This window comes from Anser cygnoides, chromosome 1 (assembly GCF_040182565.1).
Source record: "Anser cygnoides isolate HZ-2024a breed goose chromosome 1, Taihu_goose_T2T_genome, whole genome shotgun sequence".
NCBI classification, from domain to species: Eukaryota; Metazoa; Chordata; class Aves; order Anseriformes; family Anatidae; genus Anser; species Anser cygnoides.
Window position 1 is genome coordinate 190,880,650 of NC_089873.1, and position 20,477 is coordinate 190,901,126.

At 36.7% G+C, this 20,477-nt stretch overlaps 1 protein-coding gene across 4 annotated transcripts in view; it reads right to left on the minus strand.

The window, feature by feature from the left end:
• The window catches only part of WASF3 (WASP family member 3), a 66,531-nt gene that overhangs the window by 4,030 nt on the left and 42,024 nt on the right, over positions 1–20,477 (minus strand). The window contains exons 1-7 of one of the 4 annotated variants that reach the window (XM_013189417.3): positions 20,050–20,186; positions 17,984–18,076; positions 14,919–15,053; positions 12,224–12,377; positions 10,366–10,483; positions 4,476–4,651; positions 1,350–1,613 (exon numbers count right to left, since the gene is read on the minus strand). In XM_013189417.3, coding sequence (XP_013044871.1) covers positions 1,350–1,613; positions 4,476–4,651; positions 10,366–10,483; positions 12,224–12,357 — 692 coding nt within the window. In that variant the 5' untranslated portion in view covers positions 12,358–12,377; positions 14,919–15,053; positions 17,984–18,076; positions 20,050–20,186. Of the gene's footprint in view, positions 1–1,349; positions 1,614–2,471; positions 2,639–4,475; positions 4,652–10,365; positions 10,484–12,223; positions 12,378–14,918; positions 15,054–16,793; positions 17,924–17,983; positions 18,077–20,049; positions 20,191–20,477 lie in introns of those variants that run through there. The other 3 variants (XM_066989744.1, XM_066989743.1, XM_048072789.2) reach the window with 3 other exon arrangements.

Genomic DNA, 20,477 nt, shown 5'->3' on the forward strand with positions numbered 1-20,477 from the left:
CTAAACGTCTACTCTATAAAAATATTATATACAGTGCCTATGATTAGGAAGGGACCAAGAAAATTGTATACTATGCATACCACTTCCATAAAATACAACCTTGGAACAAACATTAAGAGATAATAAGAGATGGGCATGGAGGAAAATGGAAAGTAGGAATGGAAACATTTACCCGAGAGTCTATCATGCATCTCATGTGCTTCTTTAGTCAAGTTTATCAATTTAAGTATCATTCAATTAAATTGGTAAATTTGATTGATAATTTAAAGAAGCAGGGAAGAGAACAGGGAAGAGCTAATTTATTTGTTAAAATGTCATTAACAGAGTTAAACAGAAAAAAAAGGAGAATTAGTATAAGAGTTATAAAGTAGGTAAAGAACTAGATACAGGAGATGAAGTAAAGTTAATGACATTCAGCAATAGATGTCAATGTCTGACAGCAGTGATACACTGCCAGTGGTCATGTACCTGGGGACTAACCACAAGTATTTTTGCTAAAACTGGAAATAACAGAGAAAATGCATGTTGGAGCAGTCACTCATAGCATTACTGAGTCATCTACAGCATGATATTGTCATTAATCAGGCAAATGCTATTCCAGGATGCATCAAGTGAGGTTGAAAAAGCTTGGCTGGCTTAGCTCAAAGTGACACAGACGAAAACAAATACAACTTCGCTGGGGTTGTGACCTGAAATTGCAAGTTACTTGAGCAAAAGGACAGAAGAAAAAATAGGTACAGACTGGTTAGAAAATAAATGGTTTCTTGCCATCAGAGAACCAGTACCCTGGAGCAAGCCTTTTTTCAAAATGTTTTCAGGGAAAATATTTACAAAGGAGTTTGATAAGTGCATAAACTGAATTACGAAGACGTCTGTGGCAGTAGGGAACTTGATTCTGTGTCTGAAGGGATCCCTTCCAGTTCCAGCATAAGCTCCTTTAAAATCATTTCAGTGATGCAGCACAAAAATGGTCATATTAATCACATTCAGCAATACCTTTTCCTATACCTTTCCTGGAGTTTAAAATATTCAAATTATGTTGTGACTACTTTTTACTATAAAGGAAAATTATGTCCCTTTTTAAATTATACTAGGGACCCTCTAATATGTTACAAATATATTGATTTCAACACATTCAATATACAGCTAATTATTTCTGCTTTTCCCATTTCCTCACTCAAATTCAATTCATACATACAAATTGCATCAAACTTGTTCTGTTCTCCCCAGTGAAATAACTAAGGTACTTGGGGTTTTTTTTGTGCATGCCATTTGATATTGATGGTTATGACAAACATGCATCTGTCTAGCTCTGTCAACAATTCATTGGAGTAAATCAGGAGTTTTACCCATATTCTGCTGGTACCACAGGTACTGAGCTATGCTGGCCATCTGAAGGCTGGGGTGGAGGTGGAGGTGGTTGCTGAGGTCTGTTTAAAGTAGCATGTCGTGCTGTGGTAGAAGGTGGTCTGTATTCATGCTCATGGCTTTGGGATACTCCCATGTACTGTGGACCATCTCCTGCTCCATATGAAGGCATTGCTATCTGCTGATGGAGGGAATGATTCGGAGTGGCAGGATAAGAATAATCTGTAACATCAGATGCATGGGACCTAAAATTAAAGTAAATGGATGTAGAAGAACAGATTATGTAAGTGTAATGGCATTATCTAAACAGCTCACAAGAAAACCTAAAAATATAAGCAGAATTATTTTCTCTTGCAGCAGGACTCCCTGATTGTCAAGCACCATTCCCATCTAAGTCCATTGGAAAGCACAAGAACAAATGCAACAAAAAAATCATGGTTCAGCTTAACATGACTTGAAAATAAATTAGTCTGACATGTCAGCATAAAAGGACTAAAACTTAATGCTTTAAATATTTCAGCGTACTAACCACATGCACAATGCTCCCTTATAGTGGAGACTTTAAAAACACAAGAAAAGAAGTTATCCAGGTTTTACAATTCTTTAGTAGTCACGATGAAGCACGTTGTTTTGGTCGACGATTTTGACGGTCCATTGTTTGAAGTGATAATGCTTATCAGATTGGTCTTAATACATTAACAGCAGCAGCAGAAAAAGGAAAGCAATAATTGCAAGCACTCACAATTATGCAGAAGAATATACTTTACCAAAGCAGAGAAAACTAATTTCAAAAGTTAGAAAATGCTTTTTGTTTGCACAAATAATTTTGTTGCAAAGGCTTAGAGAAACTGGGAAACGTAAATATTAGTTGAGCAGAGAGTTCATAAAGATACAAAGTCTAGGATGCTCTGTCAAATAAGCCCAAGAGAGGGAGCAAAAGGATCTCTTCGTCCCATTACTGCACAGAGCTGTATTGTATTAGTAACAAACAATCGTGCAGCCTGGCTTTTAGTGAACACAGTAAACTGATGCACTTATCTGTAAGACTGGAAGCAAGGTAAGCAACAAAAAGCCAGGGCTTTGAGTAAAACAAAATGACAAACCCTTTGGGCATTTTGTCCTCTTTCATGCTTCCTGCCTGCTCCATTTTCTTTGCGTCACTCATGAACTCAATGCCCATTTTCCTTCTCTCCCACTCTTCTTTTCTTGTTCTTACTTTTCTCACATTAATTTGCTGGTTTCTGTTTGGATTCAGCTTGTGTTTCTCTCTCTAAAGTACAATAAGTATAACAAATACATTATAAATCGCCGCAGTCTGGACACTTGGACATCAACCTTTAACGTGCAAGTTTTACAATTACCAAGCTAGGAGAAATAAGCCTTTTTTAATATTAAAAAACAACATAGGGAAATACAAATAAGGTCCTAAAGAAGCGTTACACACTGCTCACACAGTAGCTGAAAACCTCTCTGAAATCAGTATTTCTGTATGCATCATGCTTTTCATAGCTTAGTTCCCACAACTGAGCCTACCCCAAGATACAACAGAAAGCCTTCTCTCCACCTCAGTACTAGTCACAAAATTAACCTTTCATGCACGTAAAATAGATTTCAGGATTTAACCACTGACACTTGTTTCACTGAAATTTAAAGTTCTCCACTTTATAAGCCCTTGAAGTTTTACAAGCACCAGATATCCATCATACCATAAAATCTATACCCAACGTAACGATGCATCTTTACAACTGTTGCTGTTAAAATCCTACAGATCGCAACTATTACGGCTATCTGCAAATAGTCAAATGCATTTTGACATTGTTGGGAGATTAGAAAAACAAATAATTCCAATGCAACTATTTAAACTCGGGAACCCTGGAAGCACAGTGTTAAGCCCAAAAAGAGACTTTAAATCTGTGAAAAACAGAGCTCAGAGATAATAAAAATCCACATCTTGCATTTCACAGGGGAACATCAATGTCATCTTTTCAGATCAACCTATGGAAAGCACAGTCTTAATGAAATATCACAGACCAACAACCAGAAGACAACATTTTGCATTAGAAACTTTAAAAAAAATGGTGGTTACAAGATTTTAGAGAGAGTGGAGTCTGAACACATTGAAACACCAGCAGAAATTGTCTTTACAATTTTTGTTTTGGTTGGAATATTATTCATCTTCACAAAGATGAAAACATGAGGTTTACAGAGATCTGAGGAGGTTTGTTTTTGTTTTGTTTTTTATATTCTTTAGCTCAGCTGGACAGCAGACTTAAGACATTAGCGCATACTTTTGCGGTGGTGGTTGTTTTCTCATCCTAGCATTCAACAATTTAAACATAAATTGTCCAAGTTTTCCACTAGGTTCCGTTCATTCCTAACGCTACTGCTAGCAATTAACCTTGACAAACAGAGAAATAAAATGTCAGAAAATCCTTTAGCGAGAGCAGCTTCAGTGAACAAACTCAGACTTCTGTACACGTCAGGAGAAGTTAACTCCCACTGAGCTCAAAGGGAAACTCGCACAATGCAGATGAATTCTGCTGCTTCTCTCTAAGCAGAGATTTTTCCTCAGAGAAATATCGCAAGCAGTAATGTTGCATCTGGTTTTGTAGCTTGCCTTATAGACAAACAGAACGTGGATAAAGCTGAATAGCCTATTCCCCCGTTAAAGCTTTCTATTAAAGGCAAGAGTATGCCTGATTGGACTGATGGCAGAAAAATATTTACTAAACTATCAGCAGCGTAACATGTGATAAAGTAGTCATGAAGAAAGAGGCATTGACGTTATCTTGTGGAAGCCAATTTAAATGCTTTTGCAACTACAGCTAGTCAAGATCAAATATAAAACATAAGACAAACACTTATTTCGTTCCAGTGCACGGCAAATTATGACAACAAAACGCTCATCTGATGCTGAGGAAGAAAAAAAATCATTAATTACAGAATTTATGTTATTTATGCTTTAAAATAATTTGAGAAGAACTTTAAAAAGCAGAATGTACGTTTTGTCTAGTCTAACTGTTCCCAGCCTGTAAAAACACCTAATTCTACTCAGTACTTCTGAACATACAACTGTGGCATAACAAGCAGCTTTGTTGTAAACAGACCTAGTATCTGGGGACAGGGATCCCTCGGAAGATGCTCCATGGTACACACTTTGAGACAACCTGTTGTCAGGTCTAAGCTCTTTGTCATACGCCATCATATTCCACTCCTGGCGTCTGTTTCTGGCTTTTCTAACCTTTTTCACCTCACGGGTGGTGCCATCTATACGCTTTTGCTCCTGATGTTCAAACACAAGAAATAAAGCATGCAAAGAGAGAAAAAAGGAAAGGAAAAAAGCAGGTTAAAATGCAGTTAGAGCGCATGAAAATAAGACCAGATTTACAGATGAAGCCAAGTCTTCATAAAATGACTGAAAATGAGATTATCTCCCTAAATTATGAACCTCATTAGTAGCAATACTGCTCTGCTTTGCCCTTCTTCTGTAGGATGCACATGCCAGTGTGATACTGACCTACTGTTTTTCCCAGTACAGACAGGAATGTGACTGATTTTAAAAGCCAGAAGTTTAACTTCTTCTGACATCATATGACAATTGTTTATTACGGTCCTGAATCACCTATAATTTCCTTCTGCAAGTAGCTCATGTTAAGTATGCTCAGGGTTATTTTGGTTATTTTTTAGGGTCACAATCACCTGAGGCCCTGGGTAGGTAAAGAAAAATTAGAAACACTTTCCTATGTTACATGCTATGATTCTACGGGAATTATTTTTTAATTTTAACATGCTTTCCCTTCGTAGATCTGGTAAACTACCAAAACTCCTCCTAGTTTTTCCCTCATCCTTGTTTCTGATTATTATATAGAAAAATGAATTGCAGTCATCCTCTCTGCAACGTGTCAGTAATATTCAGGCCAGTGGTATATTACAGCTTGATAGCTTCATGACAAATCAGTCTGTTTAGTTTTTGATCTTTTTCTATATTATTTCAGGCCCAGTCAAGGTCAGTGGTCATCTATCAGCTCTCCTAACAGTGGGACTCAATGCTTTCACACCTCTGCAATGTCCCCTTCACCTACCTCTAAGCTTCTCAGTTTGAATATAAGATCATACAGGTGCTTCAGCTGGAAAACAAGGAAGTTTGAACAATCCAAACAAACGTATTTATGTGCTGCTTCTTTTCTCAAGATCTAAAAAGAAACAACCCAGTGCCCTTGTAAACCAGCTCTAGATCCCACATCTTACAATATTAATTAATAAGTTAAAGATTCTTCATCAATTTATAATCTGGCATTAACCTTTCAGCTGCTAGAAGAAGATTCTCAGGAAATAATTATATTGATATTCTGATAATGCAATCATACTCAATTTCATTTAGATAGGAGTTCAGAAAAATGCTGATATGGAAGCATACATTGAGTCTCTACCTCCAAAGTAAGGGATGATAGCTGGAAAGCCAAACAGTCCCATCAAAAAAAGAAGAAAAAAAGGTATCTCACAGATGATCATAGGTACTTCTCCAGCTGTCAAACAGCACCAATTAAATAATTCTGAAATAATTTATTTGGCATTATACAATTAATAAATTACCAAATAATTGCTTGCCATTGTTTTGGACCTCTGGCTTGTTTGTGCACATCTATGTCCTGGACCTGCTGAACCATATTTGCTAGCATTAAGAATGACAGAGAAAAAACTTCTGAAGTTCAACATCTAAATGTTCCTGACAACACTTGCTCATTCCTGGTCCCTGGAAGGGAGATTTCTGACCTGATTTATGTCTGTAAAGATCATTACCTTGGTTATTTTTTTCCTGCCTATTAATTCTTTTTCCTTCCCAAACTTTTTAGCATCAATCCATTACTTTTCAGATTACACAACATTACCTTCTCCTTCAATACCATTTTTTCATGTCACAATTTCCCAATACAGGAATCAGAGCACAAGGGAGGCAGATTCAGTCATGCTTTATTTTAAATATATGAAGTTTTTTCTAATCCCCATGTCTGAATATATGCTTACTAAATGCTTTACATCTGTCTTTCTCATTTATCACTGCAAAATTTAATTTGCAATCTTTTATCCTGGTTCATTTATTTAGAATTTGTTACCAATTCATAACATCGGAGAAGTAAAAGCAAACCTCTAGGTTAATTGAAAACTTGCCTTTTTTTTTTTCCTCTCCTCACAGAATAGTAACTCCATCCTCTGAGGGCCACTACTATGTATTTCTTTTAAGTTTCTGATGTAAATATCAGCCTTTTGAACCACACAAAATGCTCCTTGGAAGATAATCATTTTGATACAAATCAGGAATGCTTACATGACTGCTTACACATGATTACGCTTTTTAAAAAGGAGCAAACTATTAAGAGATCACTATGTACATATTTACCTTTTTCATAAAATTGAGTGCATAAGTAAATAAATACTTAGTCTTGTACATACAAAGTAGTTTGATTTTACTGGCTCAGACTTCAGTTGGACAGGTTGTTCCAAACAAGCATCTGTAGGTATGCTAACGAATGAATGAATATGCTGGAACCCTTTTTACTCAAACTGCACTAAACCCTACTTGTATTGATTTTTAGATTACTATATAAAGACATTTATTTTCATTAAAACGTTTAATTTCTTCCCAAACAGTGGGGCAGGCCAATTATTAGCAGCAGACAAAACCCATATACACCTCTAGTAGAGCAGCTTTATGTTGTTCCAGGAAAAGGAACATATATGTTCTTACATGTTGGGGAAGTACTTTTGTGACTGGAACAATGGTGACAGCTCTAGTTTTAACACACAGAGCAATGATGGAGTTCTAGGGGAGCTGAAGCCTTTAAAATAACTATAGTTTTGGTTTTTTAGGAAAGTTAAGCATTATTAAGAGTTACTCCCTTTTAACTGAATGTAGTAGAAGCTTTGGTAGACAAATGGATGCTGTAGGTTAAGCCAAAAAGCAGGTACAAGATTTATCTGTTGGCAGGAAGTGATTTCAGCCACACAGCAAATGTATTAGTGCCCTCAAACATGGTTAAGTTAACTTTAAGTTTCATATTTGCATCAAGAGTTAGCAAATGACATTTCAAGCGTTGTTATAAAGAATGACCACTGGTAACTGAAAGTAGCTTCATCAAGTATTTTCATTACTTACGTAACAAAAAAAAAAGAATGGAAGCATGAGCCTAGTGTATTTTCCTGACTTCAGAAATTTACAAGATCCTACCAAACTCAAGTTATCAAGAATTTTTGAATTGCAAGCATATAAACCCTCAAATTTAAAGATTTCTAATTATTTAAATAACTAATCACTCCTCATGAAAATATGGGGAACAATAAAAAGCAAGGTAGAACAACTCACCTTTGGTTAACTAGCAATTAATAACTGGTCTGCAGTCATTCAGTTCTGAGTATTACTGCTAGCTACAAGTCAAAACTAACCTCACTGAACTCCTACTCACTGACCTACTGAAAGCTTGAAAGTAAAAAACCCGGACAGTATAACACAGATATTCAACTTCAAAAGAATTAAAATTACAGTTTCCTTTGGAGAAAACATTTATGTGAAAGAGTCAAATCAAAGTCTGTTAGAATTCTCCACAGTTAAACGAGAAATGTGTATTTCAAGGCAGAAAAATGAAATGCCTCATAAACCTGCCACAGTAACTCAAGCATTTAAGACAAATTACCAAAATAATATTGGAAAACAAATCCTCTTGTGCGATGTCTACTCTCAGCCTTCACTGACTACATGAAAAGATGAGGCTAAAAAACAGCTATATTTGGTCAGCTGAAAAGGACAGCACTTGGATGCCTAGTTTATAATACGCTAACCTATACATATCGATTTCTTTTGCACACAGTTTTTCAACAGCTTTTATACTTTGTGCTTCTGTAAAATATAGATTGCTTGCAGAAGTCTCAGTTAGTAGATCAAAAATGTAACTTCAACCGTAAAAATGCTAGTAGATACCCTGGATTCATTCCCAGCCACTGCTATTGTAGGGCCAAGAGCAAAAGAAAATGTTAGTCTTAATCAACCTGTGAAACTGACAGCGCCTGAGACACATCTCACTCAAACCCTGCAGCTCCACAAAGGTTCAGATAACAATATGCTTATTTGCACACCAACTTCCGGAAAACTGATTTCTACCTGTTAAAGTCACACCTATTTATGCAAATTTAAATGTGTGTTGCTTTCTTCTTCGCTGGTCTTGTTATACATGTAAAAAAATCCAAACAGCACTTCAGGCAGAACTTACAGCCATATATCACAAAAACACCTTGATAATCCTGTAATTGAACACATTTTGCATCTTGGTTGTAGACTGTGATACAGCAATTAAAATCTACCAAAAATATACCATGGGTGGAAGGTGAGATCTATAATGTAAAGTAGTCTGGAAGCAAGTCTATAAAGGGTTCTGTAAAAATCTCCCTAAAGCTATCAAAACGTTTTCAAATGAAATTAGCTAAAAGCTTAAAAAACACTATTGTAATTTTCCCCTTTTTAATTTCAAATCAGATTGAAAAAATTAGCAGTTAATAGTTTCTTTTTATCCCGTTCTCCAGTGACAAGCTCTAAATTTGAAGGGGAAAAAAGGCTGGGAGGAAAAAAAAATCAGAGGTTCTAATTACCCCTATGTATTTTTTTTTCCACAAAGAAATACTGAATTAAATTTAAAAACAACTGAACTGGAAAACAAAAGCTGCTGTAATTGTTTCCCATCTTTCAATCAACTCTACAGCTTATCATACTGAGGATCGAGTAGGATTATAACCCTGCATATATTTTTGTTTACAATTATACACATAACCAAGTGAATGTTTTCCAATACTACGCTTCAGACAGTATCTTGTACTGAAAATGTTTACTTAGCTTTTTCAACTATATTTAATACTTTAATGCTGAGATATCTGTCAAAACAATAAACATTTTTGACTCATACTCTTAACAGGAAGATCTGATTTATTTTTTTCCAAAACTTTTAGAATCACAAATTCACCAACTGTTTTAGTTAAAGCAAGTCTTCATCTACAATGTGTGTGCGCTTATATATGTCCTGAAAACTAAGTAACTTCCTTCTATTTCCTCTGAACAGTCTTTCCACCTTGTTTAGATTCCTCTCAATTCAAATCCCTTATCTCCCACTGAACCCATCTAGAAGGGCACCTGCTGCTGGATAAGATAGGCAGTCATTGCTTCATCAAACTTTCCTTCTTCACTTTTTTTTTTTAGAATTATCTTCAAAAGTCTTATTATGGCTCTCAGATTTGATCAAAAAATTGACAGCAAAGAAGCTGCAGAAGTAGCAACTTCTTCATTCAAAACTAAAAACCATTAAAAGAAGAAATCTTGATTGCTTCAAACTGCACATTTTGGATCAAACTGCTGAAAAGAATCCAGGACTGAAGACATCTGTCTATGAAAAAGCCTTTTTGTTGTTTTCAAATTTTTAGGAAGTGAACGATATTATGACTAAAATGTCTTCTCTCATTGCTAAACCAGAGAATTTTGCTGTGTATTAACATCTTCCTAACTTGTGATGTGTAGAAAAGTGAAGAGTCACTATAATGGAATTTAAAAAAATGAATATACACTTCTGAATAAGCCCATGTTTTGCTAGAGCAGTTGCTGCTGCTGGATAAAGAACTAAGAACATAAAACTGTAATTCTAATTCCTTCCCCCCACCGCCTAAATCACAGGGTCTTTTTTTGTGAAGCACAACAGGGCTACTTCACTGAGTATTAATAAGCAGATACTGGCAAAGAATTAAAGGAAGTATGTTGGAAGATAACTATAGTTCTCCTAGCATTCAATTTGCCAACTTAAAACAGACATGAGCTATAAAAACTGAACCAACTCAGAGTCCACAGCCACGTATTACAGTGGAACAGTCCTTCCACACACACAAACTACACCCTATCAATTTTATACCTGGACAAGTGTACACAGAATTTTAATGTGTTTTTTTCTATTATGTTTCTGCTTTTACCTTTTGTCTCCTCTTTTCTTTTCGCTTATCTTCAGTATCTTGTAACATTTTTTCTTTCCAGAGATCAAAAAAATAGGAAGGATCGGTATAGAACTTCAATCCGTCTTTCTTATCATCCCTGGAAATGCAGAACAAAAGCTAAGAAAATATCAAGCAGCATTTTTAAACTAGCAAAACTTACCTTCAAAGATCATCCAAACTGATTTTTTTTTTTTTTTTTTGCATCATGAAATGGCAGCATGCCAAGTGCACAAAGTGCCACTCTTTGTAATTACAGCTTGCAATTGGCTTGATTCATGCCAAGAATTTCAGGGAAAAGAGCTGGAATCCACAGCGTTTCAGGAGGCATGCTCCCAGGCAGGAGCTGACTGCTGGAGTGAACTACCCTGGCGTTACAAGAACATCCGTGCCAAAACAGGATGCACAGGGGACAGAGTAGCATACGTTATGAATGGAAATCAACTGACTCAAAAGAAACAGAAATGGGATATTTGGCTCAAAATCCAGACAGGTTTTTGGAACCAAATTTAGGAACAAGGTAAGTCTGAGTACCTTCACCCTTATGACAGGAAGCACATATTTTTACTCTAAATTTGGAAAAGGACTAGGAAAGGAGTGGCAACTGAAGTTCTGCCACAGTTCTGCCAAACTGTTCCAGTAGGATTTGAGACAAAGCTCATTTGGGGTTGGTAGCTCCAAACGGCAGCAGGAGCCATGGTCACACAGACTAAGAGGTCACAGAAAGGGTATGCTATCAAATCCTAATTTGAGGTGGCCCAGAAATATGGAAACTTCTGACATCCTACCTGCTTGAAAAGGAATAGGTGTAGGGGGGATTCAACACGACAGAGCAACTGGCATGGCCTAAACAGCATGTAACAGTGAGGCCAGTCTAGCTTCCTAAACTGGTGCACTGCAGAGCCTGTAAATTTTGGCCAAGGCAAATAAAAATATTTTAAATTCAGTAAGTGTAAGACTTACTAAGAAATAAAAGTCAAGTAAGTTTCACTAACACATCCCTAATATAAAAGGGATAACACAATAAAGCTCGCTGACAATATCATCCAGATACATATTGGACCGTAACTGTACAGAACACTTGATTGATAAACAACTCACTGGGTGACTATAAGCAATAGAACAATTGTCCATAGCAGTGGAAAACAGTGTACTTCAGATGTAAGTCTAACAATCTTACTTTCCAAGTAAAAACTGTAAAAAAAAAATACACTGCAAGTGTTCTACAACATTCCTAAAAAAAATCAAGTTAACTGCAGATTGAGTACCTGCTTTATTACAGACAACTCACCAATCTGGTGATCCAGTACTTTTCAAATGTTAAAGGACACAGTAAAACCACGGTGCCTACAACGCTTCAGACAGATGATACTGATTTCATGAACAACTATAAACTTAAAGGAAACAGGAAGTGAAATAAATCCTGCTTGCTGACTTCTTCACTAGTCTGTAAGCAGGAGAAAGAAAGGTAGAGGGGGTGTGCATGCACGTATGTCTATGTTGGGAGGGAAGAGAAGGCAAAAGCTAAAAATCCAAATTTCTAGATAAATAAACAAAAGAAATCCTTGTTTACTGTATTATTAATTTTCTTTTAACTTTTGAATTGATGAATGGCACTTGCTCTCTGATCCCATGATGCCATGTAACATTGCTATGCAGAAACGCAGTAATTTTTGTCAGGTACAACCTATGACTTTCAGTGTGGTAACAGCAATTTTTGTTTTCACGAACACAGAAGTCCTCAACAACATATCTCAATAACCAACATATATTTTCTCTTTGGCTGTAATTGTTCTCTATATAAAAAGCAGAAGAATGGAAGCACTGAATGTTTGCATACCTATAAGGCGAAAGAATATTCAGAGGAGGCGGTTTGTCACTCTGATTGTAAATATCAGCCACTGGGTTAGGAATGCTGTTCTTTGACACTACCTGCTGATCTTGAATCGTTGAACTTTTGAAAGCTTTTTTCATGTTGATATCCTGTAACGATACTGTTACAAACAAAAATACATTTATCACATCTGAAATTAAGTGAAAATTCATTTTAAAATATCTATAAAAATAATAGCATCTATAATAATAATAGTATCTATAATAATAATAATAATAGCTATTTAAAATATCTGTAGCTAACTATAGAAGAAAAACAAAGTTTTGGTTTTACTTTCAGGGACAATCATGATATTTAAGTACAAAGGCATATAAGAATTGCCATAATAAATTTGCATCCCTCTTGGTCCAGAATTTCACTTAAAATAACAGGAACATGATTTGTTTGTCTTGGAAGTTGTGACAGGAATCCTGTCACACACAGCTGTGCAATAATTTCCCCTTTTAACAAGTTTAACCTGGATTTCTAGTAGTAGAAAGACTGGCTTCAACCATGGAACAAAGTTTGATATTCTTCTTTCACAGCATGTTTTATAACTATATCTGGTATCCACCCATATTCAATCTCATCCTATGGTTACTAAATTATGGCCTCTGCAATTCCTGTGGAAGAGTTCCATATCTTTTACGATCTTTCAATTCCCAATCTTTCCATATAATTGATCATCCTTCAGTCTAAAGTCTTCTTCACCTCTCTACAGAGAGGAATAGATATCTTCTTCATACAGACCAATAATATACTTTTATTCCATCTTTTCTGGTGCACAATTCTGGGGAAAATAATACAAGCCTTTTCCTTGTTTTGTTCAGATGAAAGATGTAAGCTGCTGTCACTTTTGGATAGACTTTCTTTCATTCTTACTATATATTTCTTCTTTCTTTCTCTTTTCTTACTACATATTTCTTCTTTCGTTCTTACTATATATTTCATTCTTACTATATATTTCCCTGAGATGGAGTGTCCAACACTAAAAAGTTCCAGATAATGCCAATCACAACTTAAAAGTGATCATACGCTCTCCATGTTATCTTCTATTCTTAGGCAACCCAAAATACTGATGGATTGGTGGGTTTTTTTGTTTTGACTACAGTCAAACAGAGAACTGAAGTCTTCACTGACTTGTCTACAATGACACTATTTCTTGAATTGATTGTATATAATACATACATAAATATATTTGTACATATAGCTTGTTAACATGAAAGATGCTTTGCATTAAGTATAAACTGATGACAGTTTAATGTAAAATCTGACGACAATCTCAGTCCATTCACTATTTTCCCCTTCCAACAGACTCTTAATAACTTCAAACTCTGGAAACAAACATGAAGATGTTAGAAAAAGTAAACAAAAGCGCACAAACGAGGAAAAAAAGACAACTCAAATGAGGATAGCATTTCCAAAAGTCATGTACTTGAAAGTCACGAAAACTGACATCATCCATCTCAGCATGGAATAAGTTCACTCTACAAATATCATCTACTTTGCTCGTATTACCACAACATGCCTCAAAATCTAAGCTGAAAAGTGACTCCGTAAGCTTAGCTTATGTTCCACATAGCTCACGACCTCTCTAGACAAAGAGAGGTGCTAGTGTCAACTGTGATACTCTGCCAGTTAACTATTTTTAAAACAGAAAAAAACGTCCATCTCGTAATGGTTTCTAGTCACCAGCTAGCTAGAAATGGAAGGCTAAATATACTATTAAATTTTAATAGTACCATTTAATATTGGCATGAATAGCAATACTAAATATAATACATAAACTCTATAAATAGTTGTATTAAATATACTATAAGTAGTATTAACTACCAAGTAAGAATTAAACTATTGTCCTGAAGTAACATATGTCAGGAATTTTAATTTTTCTGGAAGAAAGAAGTAATGATTTGTCCAGGACATACATGGAATGGCTGGCTCAGACAGGTAAACTAAGCATGTCAGGAAACATGCACATTACAGCTTTTAGGCCTAGACAGAGAAATATGTTCTACTTACCTCAATGAAGTAAGTGCTTTCAAACAATGAAATTATATTACTTAAATTCTTCATTTTTGGTCTATTTATGATGTAAGTGATGAAACACGTAAGCAAGCAAGGACACAACAGCAGAAAATACTGTTTCTAGTAACTAGAACCCCCTAGAGAATTTCAGCTGGTCAGTGCAAACATGCAATGACCCATTTTGGAAAGGAGTGTTATTAAGATCTTAGGTAACTGTAGTCAGCGATCCTGAACAGACACTAATAATTAGTTTGTCACTACTCTATCTTGAAATAAATAGGTCTTACTGTCTCAAGCATTTTCCAATTTACCGATTTATTTCCAGTATGATTATTCACTTATGATTTATTACATTCACAGACTAAAAGTCCTCCCTGTGAAAAAGGCAGGTTAATGGCTCCATTACTACAGGGGCTCTTCAAGTAATGCTAAGTCAAAAATGAAGACAGCTATACAACTGAAGAATTCCCTCCCCCTTCCACGCCCCCGCTAACATGATTTTTCCCAGCTTGTCTTACTAAGAAAAGATGAAATATCAGTTCAGGATTACTTTGAAAAGAGAGAGATTGTTGTGTAATTAAATACCGTGGACTTGTCAACATCACTTCTGGCTCAATGCTTTCATGCAATTACCTACCCTCTTCTACTGTTGAATCCAGCTGGGTAACTTTGACAGCAAGGCGATCAATTCTGTCTTGAAGGGAATTTGCTCTGATGTAGAAGCTGTTAGCCTCATTAAACAATTCACCAAATATGTCTTCAGCATGTTTGCCTGTGTAAGAAAATAGACAGGAAAATCCCTTTGCTAGAGACTTACAAAACACAAGACAAATGGCTTTAATATCCTGCAATTATAATAAAACAGTATGTGTAGGATTATGACAGCGTAGTTCTTTAGTTCAGCAAAGTTTGAGACAATAGATTTGAACAAAATCTCAAAATATACCCTAATTGCTACCTGAAGCCTGTTCTCCTGGACACCCTGGTTGGCCATCTTAAAGAATGAAGCAAACGTACAAGCCCCACACACAGGGAGACTGCCAACATTCATACAACTGATAATTAAAACCTGCCTCCAGAATGAAAAGGAAGAGCCTAAGTTATTGCTGTCTATAAAAGCTGCTGAAGTAAATTCGGAGAACTAAGATCTAGCAATCCACAGTTATTAAGATTTATTTAATTACAGGCATGAGCACAAGCCAACATCAAAATGAAGGCAAAGTGAAACAACTAGAAGAGGTTCCTCATGCAAGAGGGCCCACTTACCTCGACATATGCTCACCCTACACATTGCTCTGTCACTGAATTCATTTGTGAGACTGAGGTAAGACTGCCCACCGTACTACCACCTTTTTAAATTAGACTTGTAACAATACAAACAAGCAGAAAAACTACCCTAAGTTACAAGTATACATCTTGCAACTTAAGAGCTGGGTTTGGTACTGTAAGATTTCATTTAAAAACCATCGAGTGCATCTCAACATACAGGCAACCTAACTAAAAAGCCACCACCAAAGGACTATGTAGTCTGTCCTTTTAAGGCTTCCTCCACCCACAGAAATAGTTGAGTGGAAATGTAGTCACGATGTTACCTCACCAAATCCCTGCTCTCAAAAGGTTTTAACGTCAACTAACAGAAGTGCCTCTTTCTAGCACTTCCACTGATAATCTTCATACAGCTGTATGTTTGATTGCTCACAAAAATAAATTTCCGAGCATTGTGAGATATGTCTCGAGGTCACAATTTCCAAAAAAATTGAAACCATAATACCTCTATTCAAGTTCTGCAGTGATTACATGGAATGTCATCTTGCCACATCAGCTTATAAAATCTCTAGTAGAGACATGACACCATCTAAATTGATTACAATTGATTTTCACATACTGCACAAAAAGGTGGGCACTAACACTTTGAACGTGCTGCCCCAAAGCTTTCTTTTGTCTGCAATCAAAACACTCAGTGCTGTAACAGAAAAGAAATCAAACAATGACGCTGGCTTGTCTGAAGTCCAGAAACCCAACTGTGTTTATTACTTTGGCTACCTCCATCTCACAGATTTGAGTCCTAAAAGTGCAGCATTCCTTTCCATTCCTTGCTCCAGAGCACACATACACTGAAGAACATATTCAAGTTAATGGAAAGATTTACAGGTTTAAAGAACTATAATTTTTCTCACCATGAACATACATTTCCACCAACAGAAGGTGACCCACGTCATTCAGGTGTCAGTTCTAAAGGACACCAGAAGGGAGATGACACCAGGGCTGCCCCCAGGTGAGCTGGTGCTGCGCTAATGCTCTCCTTGGGGTCCGAGGGAAGGACTAGAGTCCCACAGAGCTAGCTGGCACTTTGTAAGCTGGAATTCACCCAGGATACGTCCATTTCATCACAACATGGAGCAGAAAACAGTGATTCCATCCACCCATTTGTAACCAGGTTAATTAACATTAGCAGAGCACTCTCCTCTTTTTTTTTTTTTTTAATAAGGAAAAGTAGTAGGCTGTTACTGACCAGGCCTTGATAATCACCCAACTCCTCACAGGACCTAGATCATCGTAACCAATGCCAAAATAACCAGCTTCATAACTCCATCCAATTTAGCAGCGAAGAAGTCACACAAAGCAGGACACGGTGTACTCAGGCCTGTGTGCAAAACAGCCAAATTCTGAGCCAACAGCCTGACGAAAATACTAGGAAACAACTGGGTGGGCACTGCTCCTTCCATGAAAGAAAATGTTTTTCAGCTCCCCACAGATGACACGTCTTCCCTTTATATGTTGTACGATCAGACTTGCACATGGCTCAGAGAAAGGAGCTCTGTACTGGCTATGGTTTTTGTCCATCTAGAAACAAGACTTCAGCCTCAGAGGTAGTATGTGAATCAATGGAGAAGCCAAAGATTAAAAAAAAAAAAAACATGAAATATTTAAAGACTCACAGAAAGGAAAGAAGCCAAGAAGTGATAATGTAACTTGAAAGAAGTATGTTAATGTACAGGCTGAAATCTAATTTAAAAGTACTCAATACAGGGTAATATTTACTCTTCAAAGGTAATCTGATGTAATTATTTCTTCCCCATGTATACACATAAGCTCAAGTCGGTAACAAAACCATGGTGCAACAGATCCTGTTGTAGAGTCTAGCTTTTTTCATTGACTAGTGCCCTGCTGCCTTCAGACACATCTCCACTGCCAAAAGTTAGGGACTATTGGCATAGGCTGTTTCTTCAAAGCCTTCACTCTGTGCATTTACCAGGTAAAGCAAACATAATGCTTAAAAATACAGGCTGCAAATGCTCCCAGTCCTCCCACACAGTAGATTCTTTCCCCCAAGAGGAGGTGACTCCCCTAGGCAAGCTTTTGCCTTACATAAAAATGCAGAGTTTCATGCAGAACTCCGCTCACTCTGCCTGTGCTCCAAGCCAGCTGGCTGCAAACAAACCCAAATCTGAAGACATAAAAAAAAGCTCCACTGAGAGCACATTCCCTTTGGATGGGAACTTATTCATGTCTCCTGAAAAGAGCAGAAGCAAGCCAAATTTGTACACAACAGCACAGATCTGCCAGCTTTTTAAATCCACGGCAGACTCAGTACAACGCTAAAACACAGCGTGGCTGCAAGACGGACCTGTACTCACTCCCTCGATTCTACAAGCTGTGGGAACACCAACAAGCTCTGATACCATCAACAGCACATACTACCTTAGCTCAAGTACCATGTTTTTCTGCAATCATTTCCTTCCTCCCAGTTGGCTTGAAACACAGGCAAAACAAGTGCTGTCCGCTAAAAGACCTCTGCAAATATAACAGATTTTACTGTTAGACCATGGATAAGCCTGGTTGTAGACTTCACTCATTAAAAAAACATTCATCTGTTAAAAAAAATGACGCATCACTATCTGCATAGATCTTTAACTTGACGTGAATAAAGTGCATTAGGGTTGTCTGAAGAGACTTCTGATAACCTGAGAAATCTGCTAAATGAAAACACCATGACATGAATTGTTTCTCGGCAAGTTCCTCAGCAGTAGTCATAAGAGGATCTGAAAACACAAATTAACATTAACTAATTAATATTAGCCCCAAGACCAGATCTAGAGAAGTGAAAGTTAGACATTTCTAGCAAGATTTAACAAGCCAGAGAAGTGAAAAGTACTACCCACACTCTGGCCATCATTGTGTAGCACCAAAACAAGGTCAGATATCCTTGAACGTCATCAGGAGGCATCAGCCTTTCTTCTCAATTTTCTGAAGCTTAAGGATGTTGATACTGAGAAACTGCCTAATAAAATGGTAAGTGAAACTCAGTGACAGTAAATGCAAATGCACTTTAACTATAAATAACTTTAGACTCTATATCAGCAGCTACTGCTCAAAAAAGATCTGACAATTACTTAAAAGACTTTTCTGAAAGTGTCATCTCAAAGTTTAGCAGGGAAAAAAAGGTTTTATAAACTTTTAGGGAACTTCTGATAAAAAGTCACTGTGACACTCTTTGGACTATGATGGGACTCCACATTTAAAAAAAAAAATCTAACTTCAATATCCAAGGCAGAAATAACCACCATCAAAATTACAAAAAGGTTTCTAATCCAAAAAAAGTGTTAACAGATCAGGACATTCCAACTTCTAGATATCACTAGTAGGACGCAATAATGATTTATAAAATCACAGCTAATACAGAAGTATGTGGGAGGTAATCACTTTCCATTATTTTTTGTAGGTATCAGAAAGAAATGGAACAATTTCTATTGTGGGACATTTTGCCATAGGTCACTGTGCGTGAAAGAAGTACAGTCCTATTTGAGCACATCTAAACAATCCCACAGGGTTTACAAATGCTTGTTACATAGGATGATTCAAATAGACCTCCAGCTTAGAAAAATCCCTAATCATTGACTACTGGGAAGTGGAACATGATGTGTTTCTTGTACTCTTTCCCTAATCATAGGCTATTTGCTATCATCACAAACTGAACACCGGGCTAGTGGGACCCACAGTCTAACCATGGGGACTTTCTAATGCTCTTAAACCGTTTATATTTACAAAGTAAAAAGCTGATGAAGTGATCATTTCTTTTCTAGGACCAGAATTATCGACACAAACAACAGCTGCTGACTGTTAAACACTCTCTGAAGAAGTCTGTCTTCTCATTAAGAAGTATTATTCTTCTTGCACGCACTCCAGACATGCTTCTAAAATTGCTAGCTGTAGGGTCAACTGATAGGTGTACTGTGTAGGCTCTTCTCTGTAGAGATAATGCTAACAGTAGTCTGCAGGTTTGTTATGGCGAATTCTATTCTTTTGATGTATGTTTTTTATTTTGTTCATATTAATCGTTCACACACAAAGAAAAGCCTTAAGAAATAACACTTGAAATAAACTGAAAGTTCAGTCGAATGTCATTTAATGACAAGAAGCAGAAGACTTGGCTGCCTTCATCTCATACAACTGAAGGCCAAGAACAACTCAAGTGCTAGCTTTGTTTCCTGCATCAATTTCTTACACTTTAAAAACAAATCACTAGTTTACTATCCATAGTTGTTTTTTTTCCCTTAAAAAAAATCTTAAGAATCTTAGAGAGGGTCTGCTTGTACAAAACTAAAAATACATGACAGCATAAAAGCAATGAAGTAGCATTATATTATTGTCAGTAACAGTGTCCTGTATCATAGTTTTGCTATTTAAAACAAGCTATCTGGGAGCCTTTCATTTATTCAGTTTTCCCATCAGCAATCAAATGCTTGCAGGAGGATACAGATACTTACTTAAGCTGCTTAGCTGGCGGATGATAGCAGCCAGGGTACTATTCGTTACACATTCCAGTTCACTAGTTATTCCCTCTGGCAGAGCTCCTCGGCAGAGATGCCTTGGTTCGATATTCCTTTTCACCAAAGGCATGGCTCAACCTGGAATTTACACAAATAAAGACAGTGTAGTTACAACAGTGGAAATACAAGCTAGGAATTTAAACAGCACACATCCAGCGTTTTTCTGCAAAACATACTTCATCTTTCTTCTTTTAAAGCACTTGCTTCAGTATTCCTGTCGTAAGACATTGTACCATTTCTACCGAGACACTGGAGTCATGTACTCAAGCCAGAACATGACGAGAGATAAGCAAGTACACTCAGAGGATGCAGTCCACATAAATCACATGCACCAAACCCAAGGCAAGCATACTATTTATTGCATA